General features: G+C 40.1%; 1 protein-coding gene across 1 annotated transcript in view; it reads left to right on the top strand.

The window, feature by feature from the left end:
• Positions 1-14683, top strand: part of SCIN (scinderin) — a 50420-nt gene that overhangs the window by 10303 nt on the left and 25434 nt on the right. The window contains exon 4 of the mRNA XM_050332660.1: positions 8612-8761. Coding sequence (XP_050188617.1) covers positions 8612-8761 — 150 coding nt within the window. The remainder of the gene's footprint in view (positions 1-8611; positions 8762-14683) is intronic.

The following is a 14683-nucleotide window of genomic DNA, read 5'->3' as shown; positions in this document are numbered from 1 at the left end:
AAGCAGTCTTCTGTAATATCATGAACTGAGAGTATTGGTCAATACACTGATGTTCCTGTACAGTGCATGACCCAGGAGAGTGACTGGAGTGCCAGACCCTGATTTAAGATTTACTTTTTTTCTACAAGGGTTTTCCATGACACCTCTTTAATTAACCCAGGGATTCCTGAAAGGGAGCCTTTGGGACAGGGCAGGAAAGACAAGTGCAGGGCAGTTGCTGAGAAGCCCTGGAGTAGAGCACACCTTTGTCAGGTGCTCGTTAGTGTGTCCTGTCCTGGCAGAGATCTACTTAAGTCCTCCCAGAAGCTGTTATCTTCTGCCACACTTCCCATCCTGTCCTGAACTATTCCTGATATCTGAGAGGCACCAGGATGGGTCTGACAGTCGTTGGCCCCCATAAACTGTCTGGCCTGGCTCTGTACTTCCCCTTTACCTCCAGAAGCAGCTCTCCCTCTATAACACCATCCTCCAGCCACCTTCCCTTGGTCACATCCATTTTACCTCCTTCATCTTCAAGACAATTCTCAAAACAGCAAGGAGCATGAGAGGGCATGGAAAATGACCACAGAAGGTGAGGAAAAAGCTGAATCATTGTGACATTTAGTGAATAACATACACACAATTTCACAGGCTATTTAAGTATTATCTAAATGCATATGTAAATTACTCTATATGTTTATATTTCTGATAAGATGTGCTAAAGATTTTCATCTTTTGTAAATTTTCTTAGTTTAAAGTGGGAAGGAAAGTTGTCAGTATTGTGAAGTTCACCCTATGTACATTGATGTATGCTGGTGACTTACAAAATTGGAATGCTGAGATTGGAATGATAATTTGTGTAGTTATGAAAACATGGAGCAGACGTAATGGGAGTAACAATACAATAAAACAACATGAAGTGATCAGCTGATTTTATTGAAAGCTCCCCAACTCAGTTTGGGAAGCTCTACTGTATGAAGGCTGTCTAAAGTTGTATCCTTAATGACCAGCAAAATATGCTCTGTGCATTTGTTTGGATAGAGCTTTGTAAAATGTGAGACTTGATTGTCTCTGTCTGACTGACCTCTTGATGGGAGGCAGCAGCAGTGCCATGAGCTAAGTGACTGCAGAGGGCAGGGAGAGGGCTGTGCACTGCTCAGCCTCCTTGAAGAAATTAAGAGACAGTTGCTAAAATAAGGGTGTGAGGAGGGATGTGTGATAACTACCAGTCAGTTTTGAGCTCGACCTGATTGCAGTTGAAAATTTTTTCAGTGCAATAAAAGTTCTGTGGATGAGACATTACCCTTCTGCCAAAGGAAGAATGCAGATGGTGAGGTGATAACTGTAGCTCAAACTAAGTGAAGACTAGAGGTAAACTGTACTCAGTTGTCCATTCTCCCCATTCCTATAGTGGTGCTTATAAACTGATCTATAAACACCCAAGAGGTTGCTGCATTGAAATTTAAGAGCCTGCAGTGTTCTTATAAACTATTTGTGCTATCTAGCAATCAATGCATGTACTTTTAAGACCTCCATGAATCCAAGTTAAAATGATGTTAGAACTCAAAAGTGTGAAACTGAATAGAGCTGTTGTGATCATGTATCTGTCAGTATCTTATTTGAACTATTACTGACATAATAGGTATGTCAAAAGAAGACTAAATTGCTGCCTTGCACAGATGATAGAAAAATACATTAAGCAAAAAGGCTGGCTTTTTATGACAGCTGTTTTTCATGAAAGCTGTTAACTTTGTGTAGATTAAATTATGTTTAGAGAAAAAAAAGTAACTTCTGCTTTTTAACAGTAAAGGACCAAGTGAACAGATACTTGCTTCGTGATTAGGACTGTGGGATGTGATTCAGCATCACATGTCAACCTTAAGCATAGTTGTTTTGCCTGCCTCTAATCTCCTTGCCTTCTTCCCTGCATTATCTGTTTTAGGTGGCTTTGCTTCTCTTCCATTAGAGAAAACAATTCACAGTCAGTGTATTAACTCATTTAGTAAAGTCACTTTAGGTGTAAAGAGGACTGGAAGAGTAGATTCTTGCATTTTGTGTTTCATCACTTCAGGTTTCTAGTTGCTTTCCCCAGCACTAACAACTGACTCAGGTAATTTTTCCATGTTTTTCCATTCACATACTTCTCCTACAACTAACCTCTTCCCCAGTTTACCCCAGCTGAGAGTTAAACTATTGCTTATAGTATAGCAGGGAGCTGCCAAACAAGTAGCAGAACTTGAAGAACTAAACTAATTTCATTCTTTATTAACTTTATAGACTTATTAACAGCATTAAACTGTGGTCATATCTATACAATGTGTATCTTGGTAAGTAAGCACCTAATTTTTCTGTAATTCTGTGAACCAGTTACTTTTACAACTCTAGTAGTGTTAACCCCAGCTTTCTGGAAATTGCCATAGTCTCAAAGTCATAAGATGGAAAAAAAAATTAAGCCCTTTTCTACCCCCACACTTCAGTTAGAGTATTCAGAGTATGGATTTTTCCTTCATACTCTATGGACTGGAAAGGTTCCCCTCACCCCCACTTTTACACAAAAAAATGGTTGGACTGAGACCACCCTTAAGCTTCAGGTGGACAGGACGTACATGCATGCACAGGGGTTTGGTTCAGTTAGTTTACTTCCTGATATTGTAGGAAATCCAGATACTTTGCTGATTGAGCTGCTGTTACCTAGCATTAATATCCTTCTGGCATTCACCCTTTAACCCACTCTGGTATTCTTAGTACATACTAGCAAAAGAGTTGTGAGAGGAAAAATGAATGTACTAACTGCATCACTCTGCTATATCTGACTTATTTTTAGTCTGAAAATTTGTTCCATTTGAGTCAAATGGGAGACTCCAGGACTGGTTACAAAGTCACTATTGTAATTATACTAGGACCAGCTCATGGTGGCTTCAGCAGCATTCTAGCTGAATGAATTCAGAGTTTGTTTTGGATTATCAAAACTCCACAACTTTCAATGGTTCACTGTATTACAGTTTCAACACATGTCAAAAGCAGATTTGATGGATATGTGAAATGAGGTTTTTTCTTCTCCCTGCCTGTATCAACAATTCAACAATCAAGACAGGAAAAAAAAATGAATAATTTAAGAAGACTAATGCTTTCAGAAGGCTATGTTAACTTGGTTGAATTCAAATATTCTTCTTAATATGTATCATCAGTTCCTAGAAAAAAAATGAATGTCAATGAACTGACAAAAAGTGCTGTATCCTAGTCATTTTTATTCAGTTTTACAGTTCAATTATTTTCCCCACTGTGTGGACTTAGTTTTCTTGATTTACTTTTTTGTACTTAAAAAAAAAGTCTACACTCTTGCTTTAGGGCTCTGTTTTACTTCCAAACTTTGGCATTTGAAATATGAACACCAAGGTTACGTGCAATTGCCTTACAAATACTGGAATTGAGGGCATTGAAAGCCTTTCTGTTGCTTGCAGTTTATTTGCAAACTTTTTTCCCAATTTTATTTGTGTTTTGTACTGGCCTTTTATTCCTTTAAACCTATTGACTTTAATTAAGGGACTAGACTTTAACAAAGAACAGTTTCAGCTAAAATTAACTCATGCTTTATCTAAACAGCTGTTCATCAATGACTGAAGAAAATGTAGTCTCAGTTGAGTGCATGCCAATTATTTTGATAGTAGAATCATAAGTATAAAAGCTTTGCCAGTATTTATGCATGTTCCGTCTGACTCTAGCTTTGCTGTTTTGGGGTTTTTTTCTGCTTCCCTCAGGAGGTGAGCATTAGGAGTGCTGGGTCCTATTGGGCACTCCAGCATCACAACTTGTCTCTGACCCACCTTTCTTTACAAACCTCATCGGTCTTTCTTCTACCTGCTGTGAAACCACTACAGTGGCTTTCTGTATTATGTGGTTATTTGTCTGCACTCTCATCTGCTTCTGAACACAAGCAGCTGAGCCAAAGAGAAGAGAGGAACTAAGGCAGTTATAACATTACAAACCTTCTTTTCTTGCTTTTAGCTCTTTTGTTATGGGTGAAGCTAGTGTAGTAAGGTGTTTCACACAAATGAGCAGATTTATCTGAACCCTTTTGTGTTAAGTCCTTCTGCTTTATAGCTGAGCCTCTCGTGCTCCTAATGCTCCTAATATTTACAGAACAGAAGAGAGCATCCTGACTGACATAAATTCAGCATAAATTATGTTGATTTGACAGGATCCACACTATAGATTTAGCTGTCTCTGAACTAAGAGTGGTAAATTTTATTCTTTTTTTCAGTTGAGGTGCAGTTACATTCTGGGAGCATATTCTGGTGTAGATGTGGTCAAAGGTGGACAGGTTAGGGTGTATCAGGGCCTGCAAACAGTGAATGGAGGCACACCAGTTTATGTGCTTTCCTTAATGAAAGACTGAATTTTTGTTTTAATATTTTAAGATTAATGAGACCAAATCTCTTAAGCATTTTATTGTTTTCAATGAAATTTGAAGTTTCGCCACAATCTTGCTTCAAGTTAGAGTTTTGAAACCTGTTTAATTTGTTTGGCTTTGTAATGTCTCTTAATTTAAGAGAATGCAAATCAGCAATTACAGTAGGAGTCTGGAAATGAGTAGGTATTTCAAAAAATACATAAGTCTAAAACACTTGCATGTCTAGGACATGTTTAACCAGAGCAAAAATGGATTTAAGCTTCTTGGGTTTTGCTGTCATTGTCCTGGCTAATGTCTACAGAAAAGACATCAGGATGCAAAGTTTATTTTCATTTGCCTCCAAACTGAGCAGACTGCCAGTTGAATACAGAGGTGACTATGTGTTTAGAAGGGCAAAATTGGTTTTTATGTCACTTTTCAAATGAGTGATTTTTTTTGTTTGTTTGTTTTCCTTCTCTTGCTCTACATGCCATTTGGGGCTTGACCAGGAAGCAGGAGGTGTACTTTCACAGTCCCCTTCATAAAGGGAGAAATGCCAAGGTGCTCTTGCTTAGAGTTACATGAGCCATGCATAATCATCCTGCTGCACACTTCTGTATAGAAGCTAAATGTTGGGTCATTTTTAATGAGCTGTAGAAATATCATGTGACTTCCTCAAGGTCACTTTGTGGGCCAGAAGCTACATGGTGTGACTCTTGGGGATGGTCCTGTGCAGGGCTAGCTAAGAGTTGGACTCGATGATTCTTGAGGGTCCCTTCCAACTCCACATATTCTGTGATTTTGTGAGTAGGAGCAGTGAATCCTGATGCTCTGACTAGAAGACCAAACTGTGTCCCCAAAATGTGTAGATGAGGAGAGACCTTGCTATGACCTTCCCAATCTCCCTCAAGGAGCTCTAGGGTGATCACTGTGATTATTCACTATAACATTTTCTCACCCTCAGCTGTTAATTGTCCCACTGCGATCTGACAAGCATAATTATATCGATAACTGTTAATAAAAGGTGGCAGAATAGTTTTTTTCCATAGCATCTCTCTCAAACTCTGTTAAAGAGATTTTAAAAAAACAAATACTGCAAGTACAAACTTCTGAAAATAAACTGGGATTGGCACAGGAATTACTGATGAATGAAGCTCCTTTTATTTTGAGGTGAGTGAACACTTGATGTCTGTTTTCATTTGAATGGAAACAGTTTTTGGCAGCCCACCAATTTAAAATAAACTTAGCAAAACAAGCCTAAAAATAGTGAAGGGGTTGTACAGCTAAGAAATTGTGAAAGCACTGAGTGAGCTAAAGCTAATATTTTGGCTGTAGTTGAGCCCTTTATATGTCTAAAAATAAATACAGAAATAATAAAATACAACCCAAAAGCTTATTAGTCTGTTGGACGTGGTTAGATAACTAGCTGACTGTATTTCAGGTAAATCCAGACCTAAATATTAACCTTGTCAAGAAGTGGCTGTAACTTTTAAAAATCTTTTTCTGGCTTGAAATTGTTGAAAAACCCAATTGGTCTAGAAGTTGAAATGGATAAGTTGCATCAGGAAGACAAACTTGTAAATATCCAGCAGAGCTTCTCTACCATGAGGCCTCAAAATTAGATACATTACAAAATGAGACAATTTTACTTCAGAAGGCAAAATTAATGAAATCTAAGCTCATGAAAGCTTGTAGCACTGACTGCTTAAGAGATTTGTTTAGTGTTCATTGAAAATACAGTAAACTATTATGTAATTGGGGACACTTTCATGACTTGTGGCTGCTCATTTCCTTTTATTAGATCATAGAGTACATGAAGTTTAGCTTTCAGGCTTTTAATAAAGAATACTGTCTTTATTCTCTAGTGCTGAAGAGAATCAGATTCTTTTTCTCTAACTTTTAAAATCAGTATTTTTTTTAAATAACGAGGAAAGATGGAGCTTGTGAAATCCAGATCAAGGATGTTTTCAGGCACTGCTTGTTGATCCAAGTGGTTTTAAGGGGGTTTTGTGGAGCAGAAGAAAGTCTTACAACATAAGATTTCTGAAAGTTACAGCTAATAAAAAAAAATCATATTTATTTTACTTTTATGACAAAAGTATCCAGGCTACTTTATTTTTTGGGAATGTGGACTCCATAAGGAAAATAATGAAATCTGAAAATCTGAAGTCCATTAGTGTAGATTTTTCTTTTTTCTCCTTCCTCAGGCTGATTTGAAACCTAGAGCCAGTGAACTGTAGGAGAGCTCAGTTTAGTCACTTGATGACTGAAGGCAAACTGGGAGAATAAACTGTGAATGTGGGGTAGCTTGGGTGCAGTGCACCATGTAGATGCTAAGAAAAGAAAATGTGAATTTATTGTCCAAGAAGTAAAGGTCTTTGTAATTTCACAATATCCTGTGTTGTCAGTACATCAATCACGATTCATTTTTGTAGATGTGACTGCTTGTTTGAGGTTGCATGGCCGTTTGCCAAAAGACCTACAGAAGGCTGATGGGCACAGCTGAAGTTGAACTTTTAACCTTGCTGAATGAGTAATCTCCATGAATTGCAGCACCCACAGTGAGATAAGGCAATAGCTGCCTGACCTCTTCAGCTGGTTCTCTATTACGACTTCTTTCTCTTCCTTATTGCTTCTATAGATTGTGGGAAATAAAGAATTCCTGTTTATTGCTGCACTATCTCTAATGACTCCTATTTTCTCATGTAATTGCAAATAAGCTCAATTAGTAAGAGGTAGGCCAGGATAAGAATGAAACTAGTTGAAAGGGATACAGTTCTGGGAATCTGGTGGTGTCTTTGAAGATGCTTCTAAAGGGAAAGGAACTTGGCAGGGAACAGTGACATCACTGAGTTTGTAGGGATTTTTTTTTTGTGTGTCCAAGCTTGTCAGGAATAAATAACGGAAGTAACTAGCATTGGGTTTGCTTGCAAATTGCTTCAATGTGAGCTGTCTCCTAAAAATTTGCATCTGCTAGTACTGGGAAGCTGTACTTCATCTCTTGCTTGTCTCAAACCATCATTTCAAATGCTATTAAAGAACAACGGTGGTCAGCAGAAATATCTTAAAAAGCTTTTTTTGATTTAAACATGTTTTCATCTTAGATTTAGGTTTTATGCAGTTGTATATGCATTGTAAAACTAACCTCCAGTAACTTAGTGAGGGCTCTGATTAAATCCTTATTTGCATTTCACAAACCAGTTCAACTTTTTTTTAAAGGTAAAAATTACTGTGAAATTTCTACTAATTGGGCTATTTGATAAGAGTCATGTGAAGAATCAAACTGCTTTCCTCCAGGAGAAGCAACAATCCAAGATCAGTAATTTCATTTGACTAGATCCTTGCAGCTCAGCCTTCAGTGGTTCTGCAGCTTATGTTTTGCCTCTTGCTAATATTTTTCATCAAGACTGAGGTCTAAATTCTTTATTGTGAAATGATTTTGAGTTCACGATGAGTAAGGGGAATTGCCAAAACTGGAGGTCCTTGGTCTGAAAGGAAGGGAGCTGATGTCACTGGTGTGACTGAATCAGGTGACTTGTCTTAGGCTGATTCTAGCAGCTCTCCTTCCTGAGAGGTGGCTTGGGATTATGCTCCATTTTGGCTGAATTGCACTTCCCTTGTCATGTGCAAGTCTTACCTGTTCAGTCAGATGAGAGGAAGGCCTTAAAGGCCCACAGGATGATATCTGGTGGGTCTACTGCCACCAGAGCATGAAGAGCTGCTGCTGCAGTGTCTGAGATGCTCCTTGTAAAGCTGGCAAAGATGCTGGGGTGGATGGTCCCTGAGTTAGCAGCTTACTCGCATATTATGGAATCACAGAATCAATTAGGTTTGAAATGACCTCTGAGATCATCAAGTCCAGCCTTTGACCAAACACCACCACATCAGTTAGAACACAGCAAAAAGTGTCATGTCCAGTCTTTTCTTAAACACCTTCAGGAATGGTGATGACTCCACCTCCCTGGGCAGCCCATTACAATATTTAATCCCCTTCTCTGTGAAGAAGTTTCTCCTAATGTCCAACCTAAATCTCCCCTGGTGCAGTTTGAGACTATGTCATAGATCCTACAAGTATTTATGTGACTTAATGCAAATCTCTTCTAGAAAGTATTTCTGAAAGACGTAGCTTCACTGATGTTATGGTACTTTAGATCCAGTAAGATAATTATTAATTAAATAAGTTTCATAATTTTGCTATGTTGAATCCTATTGCTAACGTGTGTCTTCTTTTCATTATTTTAGGAAATCTATCAATGGTGTGGCTCATCATGCAATAAATACGAGCGGCTGAAGGCTACTCAGGTTGCTATTGGCATTCGGGACAATGAACGAAATGGAAGGTCTAAATTAATTACTGTGGAAGAAGGGAGTGAACCAGACCGGCTCATAGAGGTATTGTAATATGCAAACCAGTTGCTGACATAGCTGTGAATAAAAAGTTTTTACACCTCAGGAACTAAATTGGTTTGGGCTGACTACAGGAAGACAGACATAGGCTGTAGTAGGCCAGTTTACAGCTTTTCCTTCCTTATCCAAGCAGTGTTAATTAGACACTACAGTCTGAGGTAGTTAATCATCTGAGAGTACTTTTTCAAGAACTTTGTTTTTTTGAGTTAGCTGTAGGGTGACTGACACTGTCTACTCTATGAGGAATGAACTTGGAGCTGGGATGGCACCAAACAAGGAAAGACAAAATTACTGTGTCTAGAAAACAAAAAAAAAATGTAGCAAATTGCATGTTGGTGCAGGGGGCCAAGGACACTGCTTTGCATACCCATTTCTATTCCAAGATTGTATGCACCTAGCCTCTAAAACCCTAGTAATCCCCTTCCTCATATGTTTAGAAAGTTTAACCATTTTACTTTAAAAATAGATCTTAGATTTTGTAACTGAGCTGATCAAAGTAGAGTGAAAAAAAATTCCACAATTTATGGATTTTTCAAATCTTGAAAAATTAACAAACGCTGAGTTTTTGCAAGCCACATACTAATAAAAGCATTGTCACTTGGCATTTCTGCCCTAAATTAAGCTTTTACCCTTTGTTCTCTAAAAAAAAGAAGAGGGAAGCAGGGTCATAAGGGAGTCCTTCAGTAAAATGGAGTATGTACAGTTAGAATGTCATCTTGTACTTCAGATTAACTTCAAGAAGTAATGCTAGCGGTGCATGCAGGTGTAATGTTATTTTTGGTGGTGCTTACATTCGGTACTGTCTCATGCAGTATAACTACTTACTACCTAGGCAGCAAAACATTCCAGATGCTGAGCCACCAGCCTGTGGCCATGCTGGCTGTGCTTACTCCTTTGAATGATCTGTGCCTGTGCTTGCAAAGCCTTTTTTCCCCTGCGGCTGTGAGTACAGATGTGGCTGTGCTCAGAAGGGGAGGTGGCACCCAGTGCACTGGAGATTTTTGAAGGGGGGGAAAAAAAAACCCCAAGTAAACAATCCTCCATCTGGCTTTTTACTTCCTTATACAGGCTTTTCACTTTGGCTCTGATGTGGCATGTTTAATACCTATAACTTTTATGAAAAGAGCACAGGTTGACAATTAGAGCCCATCCTTCTGCTCCTGACTGGAATCATGGTGTTGGGTTGCAGCCTGCTGCAGCTGTGCCAGGGTGGCACTGTGGGAGCCTGTTGGCATGGTCCCTTGGCCCCAGCTCCTACTGCCAAGCCCATCCTGGGGTTACCGCTGGAGGCTCTGCACTGGGCTTCTGATAAGCTTATGTGTGAGTTGGGAGCATCGATCAGAGCAGCTACACTTTGCACCTCTAATCTGGATAAGGTGCAATGCAGATAAGTCAGACTTCTATGCCACCACATCAAGGACACAGGCCAGCTGAAGGGATGGCCATTGGGAGCCCAACTGCCTCCCTCCTCACAGACCCTGAGCAGCAGGGATGTGCTGGCCTCGCTCCTGCATCTGTTTGCCAGACTTTCATCTGTGTGCAACTGTTGCTTTGTAGCAACCTTGACACATGATTAAGAGCAGGAAAAACACCAAGGTTGCGTTTTGATCCTGTAGTGCATTGTTATTGTATCAGGGAGTAAATCTTTTCTTCGCTTGAACAGCAGTACATGAAGAGGTTTCTGCTTTTTCTTTTGGATTGTGAATATAGAGGAACAAAAATGGGTAGTCCAGTGCAACTAGGTTCATTGCTTTTATTGTCACTACTGTAATGAACCCACTTTGACTGAGTATGTCTGCAATAAAGGTTTACCTTCTAGTCTGCATCATGCTTAGTAGCCTTAATTTTTAAGTGCTGCTTGCATAGTGAGATCTGCAGCTCAGCTGTGGCTGTCCCAGTACAGGCTCTGAAATGTGCTGCTAATAAGCCACAAGGATAGTTAACCTCACAAACATATAAAACCTCTTAATCACTATTCCTGCTCAAATTGTATCCAGTTCCTGGTGCTCTTTTTTTTTTGGATTTTTCCTTGCTCCCACAAAATTGTCTCTTAACTGCTGTTCCTGGGCTAACTGCTCTGAAGTTAACATTGGGTTTGTTTCTTCCCTCCACATCAGGAAGGCTGAATTCATGGCATCTCCATCTTTCTTGAAAAAGATTGATTTATTTTCTGGGGAAAATAATTATGTACTCTAAATACTCATTTTGTCATCCAGTATACCACTGAAATCAGAGTGAGATTTCGTAAAATTATCTCTTCTGAAAAATATCAGGAATTTTCCCCTTCCTGTTAGCTAGAAAACTGGTTCCATATCAGTGGCTGAACTTGCTCATGCAGCACGAGTAGAAGTGTGTTAACGCACTCAGGGAAGGGCTGACACACCCACTGTGAGTACCAACGTGAAGAGCTGATAGTGGTCTTATTCCTGCTCCATAAGCACAGAGTTGTGATTCTCAGCCAGAAAAGCAAGACTTCTATGCCTACACTGCACCACAGGGGCAAGACAGAGGCTGATTGAACTAACCCTGCCACACATTTGTCTTGCTACAGGATTAGCAGAGGCAGCCCTGGCTGTGATGAGGTGGTGTTTCCTGGCCAGTCTCCTTTCCTGTTGGGAGCTGTGGCACTGCAGGGGAGGTAAACTAGTCTGACAAGTTGCCTACTCCCAACAAGCATTTTTAGCAAGAACTGGGAACAGGCTGACACTGCTTGAACAATTTGCCCATGGGAGAGAACTGTCTGGAACATGCTGTAGGACTGTCTGTATTGCTGTGGCAGGCCAATAAGATGCAGTTCACTTGCCCTGGGAAAGGAGTGTGACTGGAAGCTGAGTACATGTGTAGTCTTGACAGCAGCAAGATCTTTTTTCATCTGCTGTAGTGACCAGGGGCCACTTGGGAACACACAGCAACCATCCTGTGCTTACCCTCAGGAAACACAGCGTGTCTAGAAAGCTTAGACCTGCAGTGGGTGCACAGAAATTCTCATTAGGTGCATCAGGAATGACTAGAACTCTGACTGTGAAGATGAGGCTAAAGCTTTCTGTGCAAGCACAGTGAAGGTATTTAAACCTACCTAGTTTCACCTCTGTGTTTGCACTTTAGGTGAGGTACTGACTTACAGGTTTAAATAGGCAGTGTTGTATAGGGTTGCTGCCTTGGAAATTTGGAAACTAAGCAGACCACCTTGGACAAATTGCTGCTGTTGCTGTGACTGGTCTCCATAGTCACTGTAAACCATGATAAAATTCACCAGATGTCAACTCAGCTCTGATTTTCACATGGAAACAGCTGACTAGTTCCCCATTCTACCAAATCTTAGGCCTGAATGTTCTAATTGTGTTACAGGAAATTTTTCACCTGCATGGGATCAATCAAAAACTGGTCTAGCAATGCTTGAGTCAGTTTGGGAGCTCTTGATTGACTATGTTAGGGTTGGAGCTGGCTAAACTTTTTTTTTTTTTAAAAAAAAACTAAAGGAAGACTAAATATGTGGTTTCAGAGATAGCCTACGACCAAAACGCTCTAGGGTCAGTTGCTAGCTCTGTCTGACCCCCTTGGGCCCACTGTGCTGACACTGATGCTCATCCATCTGACTGCTTGCAGTGGTAAGCAGAGCTCTCACAGCACTGTTTTTGGACACCCAAGAGATCACGGAGATCACTGAGACCTGAGAGAGCAGCCAAAGTAGCAGGTAGCCAGGCTTAGGACAGACAACTTTCTAACTGTAGTTGGAATCTCTGCTGTAATTCTGAAGAGAGGACAAAACTGGAGAAGCTAAAAACAGTTTCCCATGATCTCGTTATTTAGCATTGTGGGAATGCTAAGTGGGATGAGTCAATGACTCATTGCACCCTGCTTCCTTTCTCCAGTGGAGTTATTGCCCACTGTTTGACCAATGATTGTGTGACCTGTGCTTCTGTTATCAGAGTATTACTCTGATGGAGAAACAAGGAATCAGAAGGGTCTTTTATCTGTGAAGTTTTGTAGTTGGACAGCAAGCAGAAGGTGCTTGCAGTAATACAGGAGACAGAAATTCCGTTCTGAGTCACCCAAGGAAAAGATGCAAAGCATCCAATCCTCCATGCATACTACAGCAATCCCTTGATCTGGTATCATGATGAAGTACAGTGGAAGAGAAAGTCTTAGTATATTTGTTTCCCTATATTTGTGCAATTTGAAATGTTGATTTTTAGGTTGATAATACTGTTCTGTCTACATAAACTCATCTCTTTGCCATACATTTTATGTATCTCAGGCAGCTGTGACAGTCTGTCTGCATGGTATAAAATCCAGTGAAATAGTAGGATAGACTGAGTTTTACCTAAACTAAGTGTTGAGCCTGCATCTGTGCCTTCTTAATTATGACAGGTTCAAACTAACACTTCTCAAGATAGTTCTGTTCTCTCTGCAGTCAAATCTGTCTGATTTGTAGAACTGCTTTATCATTCCCCTGCAAATTACTCCCTTAAAACTGCAGCTCTTTGTACCACGTGATTGCTACAGGTTTTACTGCTGAGACTTTTGGCTTTTGTTTTATTTTTGTAATTCTTGATGTGCATGTTTGAAACAATGAAACCTGAGAAATGTGATGGCCGAGGTGTAAAACCACAAGAAAATGAAGCATCATGTCAGTACTCATCTTTGAAATTACTCCTCTGCCTTTAAACAGAAAGTGCCACGACTTCTGTTTACTCAGCAATTGCAATTGTCGTGTGCCTGGTTTTGTTAGCTTTCTAGTGGCCTTAAAACAGGTGGGTCGTGACCTCTCATAAAATACTTGTGTAAATATTCGGTTATTGTAAATATTGAGCAACAGGGGGAGCCTCTTCCTCCTTTCTGATAACACAGCCTTTCTCCTCCCTCCTTTTTCTTTAAAGCCCCTAAGTAATGCTTAATCATGAGAATTCTTGAATACCATTGTGTTCAGTGATGATTGTTTTTGCCTATGGTGTGAATAAATACCATGCGTAAATGGTTTGATCACATTACAGCCAGTCACACCTTTCTGCCTTAGTCACTGAAAAGGGACTGGTAGAACCAGACAGTGCTAGTTCAGTTCTGAGGATAAAATCCCAAAGGCATGGGCAATAAGGAGATCCCATTGCAAATGCAGGTTACAGAGGCTGTTTCTCTAGAGACCCAAATAATGCAAACGTTGAAAATGTCAAGCTCCAGTAAACCTTAAATTACCTTGATAGATGTCTGCCCATAAGGACAGAAGACCAAGATCACTTCTTCCTATCTTATTAAATTCAAGCCCTTAAAAATCATTTGTTACAAACCAAAGATAATTTTCAAGGACAGCATGGAGCACAGTGAGGTAGCTTGGAAAAAGTAAGTCTTGCTTTGACTTGCAACTAGCATAGGTGGGTGTGAGAGTGCAAGGACATGCTTCTCTGAAGGAGCTGAGCAGGTTCCTGCAGTCTCTGGTCACATGGATCGTTACATAAGGCTCAGTGAGCAGCGTGTGCCCCACAGGTAGAGGTATCGGTTTGGTACCTGCTACTTTCCCAGAGCCAGCAAGAGCAGGATCTGTCATCACAACTCTGCAAAAGCAAAAACTGCTCTTGCTGCTCTCATAACATTTGCACTTCTTCTTGTTCCCTTACTTTTGGTTGTATTATGAGCTCATCTTGCTAAGGTTTGTTTGGTTTATATACAGAGGAGTAGAGGAACAGTGGGAGTGAGGGTGATGCAGGAGGAGGAGGAGGAGGGCTAACTTCTTAGAATAACAGTCTGTTCTAATCTTTTATGGAATACAAACTCCATGTGTTTGTTAGGGGTTAAACAAATGCTTAATCATGTAGCTTGTCCAGAGTTTTACTCAAATGCAACATGTTCATAAGCTTTGAATTGCATGTAAGTATTAGGGTCCAGCCTGACCTGTTCACAGCCAAGAATATA

The sequence above is a fragment of the Myiozetetes cayanensis genome, unplaced genomic scaffold, assembly GCF_022539395.1.
Source record: "Myiozetetes cayanensis isolate MyiCay16 unplaced genomic scaffold, myiCay2020 scf1, whole genome shotgun sequence".
NCBI lineage: Eukaryota > Metazoa > Chordata > Aves > Passeriformes > Tyrannidae > Myiozetetes > Myiozetetes cayanensis.
The sequence above is the reverse complement of the archived record's forward strand: the minus strand, read 5'-3'. Positions and strand labels throughout refer to the sequence as shown.